General features: G+C 37.8%; 1 protein-coding gene across 1 annotated transcript; it reads left to right on the top strand.

Annotated features, from left to right (window-relative positions):
* Positions 1 to 332: 332 nt before the first annotated feature.
* LOC121938042 (PHD finger protein 21B-like) lies at positions 333 to 3294 on the top strand (the record flags this gene model as incomplete). Its single annotated transcript, XM_042481330.1, has 4 exons — positions 333 to 491; positions 1387 to 1453; positions 1546 to 1649; positions 2683 to 3294. Coding segments are annotated over 4 exons (606 nt in total), but the record flags the coding sequence as incomplete, so codon positions are not given.
* Between the last annotated feature and the right edge of the window lie 384 nt (positions 3295 to 3678).

The raw sequence follows: 3678 nt of genomic DNA, 5'->3' as shown, positions 1-3678 counted from the left end.
CTCATTTTATTTTTCGTTTTTTTGTTTGAGTTTTGTTTTTCTTGTGCTTTTTTTCTTTTTTTTTTCATTTGCGGGTCATTTCCTCTTAAGTTTATCCATTTAAAGCACAAAGCTGCAGTTTTTTATTCTCAGTTTAACTAGAATTAATGTTTAGAGTTACAGCGGATTTATTTTCTTTCCTATTTTGAAGATTACTGTTTGAAAATAGTTTAAAAGTGATATTTTAGTGAAAATGATGTTTTTTAAGACTGTCATGATGTGTAAAGTGTTGGGTCTAATGCTCTGTGTGGTCCCTGCGGTCCCTGCGGTCCCTGCGGTCCGTGCGGTGTCAGGAGGACTTGGAGCATGACGAGCACTGCGCCGTCTGTAAGGAGGACGGCGAGCTGCAGCCCTGCCACAACTGCCCCAGAGCCTTCCACCCCAACTGCCTCCACCCGCCGCTCAAAACGCCCCCCAGAGGACCCTGGTACTGCCCCAAGTGCCAGAAGAAGGTACCACCCAAAACTTCATGCTGCTTTCGTTAGTCGTGTCGGTCGTATCTGTGTCTTTTCGCCGTATTTTAAGGACGAAGGTCGTGTTCTTGTTGTTGCTGCTTTAAAAAAAAAAGTTTTGATCTTTTTGGAAAAGATCAAAACACAGTTTTGCAAAATTCAGGACATTTCTGGGATTTAGGATGTCTCTCAGATTTTAGGACATTTTTGGAATTTAAGAGCGTTTGAAGGATTTTAAGATTTTTTTTTTTTTTTAAAGATTTGTGTTTTTTTCTACAATTTTTTCATTTTTGGGACTTTTGGGCTTTTCAAGGATTTGAGGACATTTCTTGAATTTTAGGACATTTTTGGAATTTAAGAACGTTTCAAGGATTTTAAGACGGGTTTCGTTTTTTTGGGGTTCGTTTTGGATTTTAAGATGATTTTTAAGATTTGAGCATGTTTCAAAGATTTTATGACATATTTGGGACTTTCGGACTTTTCAATGATTTTATGACATTTCTCGGATTTTAGGATGTTTTAAGGATTTTAGGCCATTTTGGGGTTTTTAAAGATGTTTCTCGGATTTTAGGACATTTCTCGGACACTTTTAGGACAAGGTTTGTTTTTGTTTTTTAAAGACTGTCCTCATGCGTTCAGATTTTCACAGTAAGAATGAGGCCTTTTATATTTAATTTTAATGTTTTTTCAGACTAGTCGACTTAAGTCCAATGAGCTGACTGAAATCACTGATAAAGATCTGATTTTGTGTTACGATTGCAATTTAAGTTGAATAAAAACTAGAAAACATGAAAAAACACGACTTCGTGCCAATAAACATTATTAATCTGTGGTGTTGTTTCATATTTATCTGTATTAATTATTAATAAATGACGTGTTTGTCTCTGGTCTTCAGGTCCTGAACAAAGAAAACATGGCGTGGCCACAGAACTTTGTTCAGTCCTACGTTACACACAAGACGGGTAAGAACCAGCTGAATCCTCCGAGTGTGTGTGTGTGTGTGTGTGTGTCGTTCATACCTGTACTGATGAAGTGTGTGTGTGTGTGTGAGCAGTGAGGCAGGAGGAGAAGCGACGGCTGCTGAGACGAAACAACGAGCTGAAGAAAGAGTGCGCTCACCTGGAAGAACAAGACAAGAAGCTCAACGACATGCTCAAAGTAAACACAACACACACGTCTGCACGCTGTTACACACACTTAACATCCGAAAAAAAAAAAGAGTTAACTGAGTCAGACTTTGCAGTGACTCAGCGAGCTTTGGTGACGCATTTATTACATTATTTTAATTTGGAGGTGGTGAAATTTGTATGTTTGTGATGTAAATGTCCGGACTCTAATGTCCAGCTGTTCATACATACTCTTACCAATATTATTGTGTATATATATTTCCACGACTTTGAGGCAAATTTTCATTTCTATTTCTCAAATGATCATCAAATCACTGGGGAGGGGCGTCATGTTTTTATTTTTTAGGGGAGGGGCATACAACTTTAAATGGCTGCATTTTTAATTAATTTTATCACAGACTTTTAAAGAAAAATGCCAGGTTTGGAGGGCATGTTTTTTTAAAATGTTTTTTATGCTTGTTTATTTTTTCTTTTTCATTTTGTTTTGTTTTTTTCTCTTGAAAAAAATTTGAGCTTTTTTTGGCAATAAAATATTATATTTAGAAAATATTTTTGTATATTTTTTCCATACTGTAGGTGATTTTTAAGAAAATATTTTGGTAAATTTTCTTTAAAAAAAAGTGTCTTTTTTTGTTTGTTTTTTAAGAAAACAGTCATTTATTTTGGCGTTTTTTTTCTTTAATACATGCCCTCCAAATGTTATCGTCAAAAATGATCAAAATTTCTAAATTTATCACAGCCAGAAACTGTAAAAACAGACAATATCGTTGGTTTTTCACATTTCTGACAGCACTTGAGCACATCATGTGTTAATTTACAGCTTTGTGAAAAAAGTGACCTATGACTCCATGATTTCTCCAAAACTTTCAGGGTATGTTTAATTTTGGAAAAGTTCTCGTGATGCAGCGAGTATGAACAGACAAATTACATTTAAAGGTCTGACAGCTCATGCTACTTTTTGACTGAATATTTTCGTGCACTTTGTAATAACAGTTTTCACTTCCTGCAAAAAAATGAGCTGATGATCAACAGGAAGTTGACGGTGTCGTTTCCTGTGTTTGCAGCAGTGTATGGACCTGAGAGAGCGACTGTTGGGGCAGCAGAGAGACACTCAGGCCTCGCTCGAACGCCTCAAAGCTCTCATCAGGTTGATCCAACGCGACCAGCTCATCCAGGTCACCATGACGACCACGGCCACCATCGCTGCTGCCTCGCTGCTCTCCCAGTCCTGGATCAAACCCACCAGCACCGCCGCCATTGCAGCCGCCGCTCCGGGCCCCTCGGCCACGCCCCTGCAGCAGAAGAGCCACGCCCACAGCCAGGACGACACCAACAACTAGCCCCGCCCCCCACCAGGTGCTCCGACTTTTTACCGTCGCCGAGTGCGGTGATGATTTCTTTTTTGTCTGAATATTATCTAACCATCTTTTCTCCGAGAGCTGAAAAAAGCCACAAAAAACTGAGAAAAAAGAGCCTCTATCCTCCACTCGATTCAAGTATTTTTTAAAACCCAACACCTACAGTGCTTACGAGATTTCTTTTTTTAAGTTATTTTCTATTTATTAATGTTCTTGGCCTTAATGTATTTATTACAAAAAGTTAGATTACAGTGCCGCCGCGGGAACACGACGGGAGTTTCTGCGCGCGGTCCAAAAGATATTTCCCTTTTTTAAACACAGGTATAATTATTGTTCTGCATATAGTGAGAGAGAACAGTAGAGTTAGTCGTAGTTGCAGAAAACAAAGGATCGATGGAAGTGAAAGGACTGTATATTGATATATCTGAGTAGATGTTTGTTCTCATTCTCCTATGAACAATGTTTTTGCCATAATAATTCAGGAAAAATGTTTTCATCGTGTATGTAAACGCATACGAGCCTTCAAACAAAAACAGAGAATAACTTTTTTTCAGTATTAATAGAGTTAAAGTCAAAGAAAAAAGTATTTAAGATAAAAACTACAGAAATTAGCATTTCTAGTGGAGATTTTAGTATTTTCATGCTGATGCCTGTTGATAAATGTAAGTTTGGAGTATTCAAGGGGATCACTGTACATATGTT

The sequence above is a fragment of the Plectropomus leopardus genome, unplaced genomic scaffold (assembly GCF_008729295.1).
Source record: "Plectropomus leopardus isolate mb unplaced genomic scaffold, YSFRI_Pleo_2.0 unplaced_scaffold28272, whole genome shotgun sequence".
Classification (NCBI taxonomy): Eukaryota; Metazoa; Chordata; class Actinopteri; order Perciformes; family Serranidae; genus Plectropomus; species Plectropomus leopardus.
Note: the sequence above shows the minus strand (reverse complement) of the source record. Positions and strands in the feature narration are given on the sequence as shown.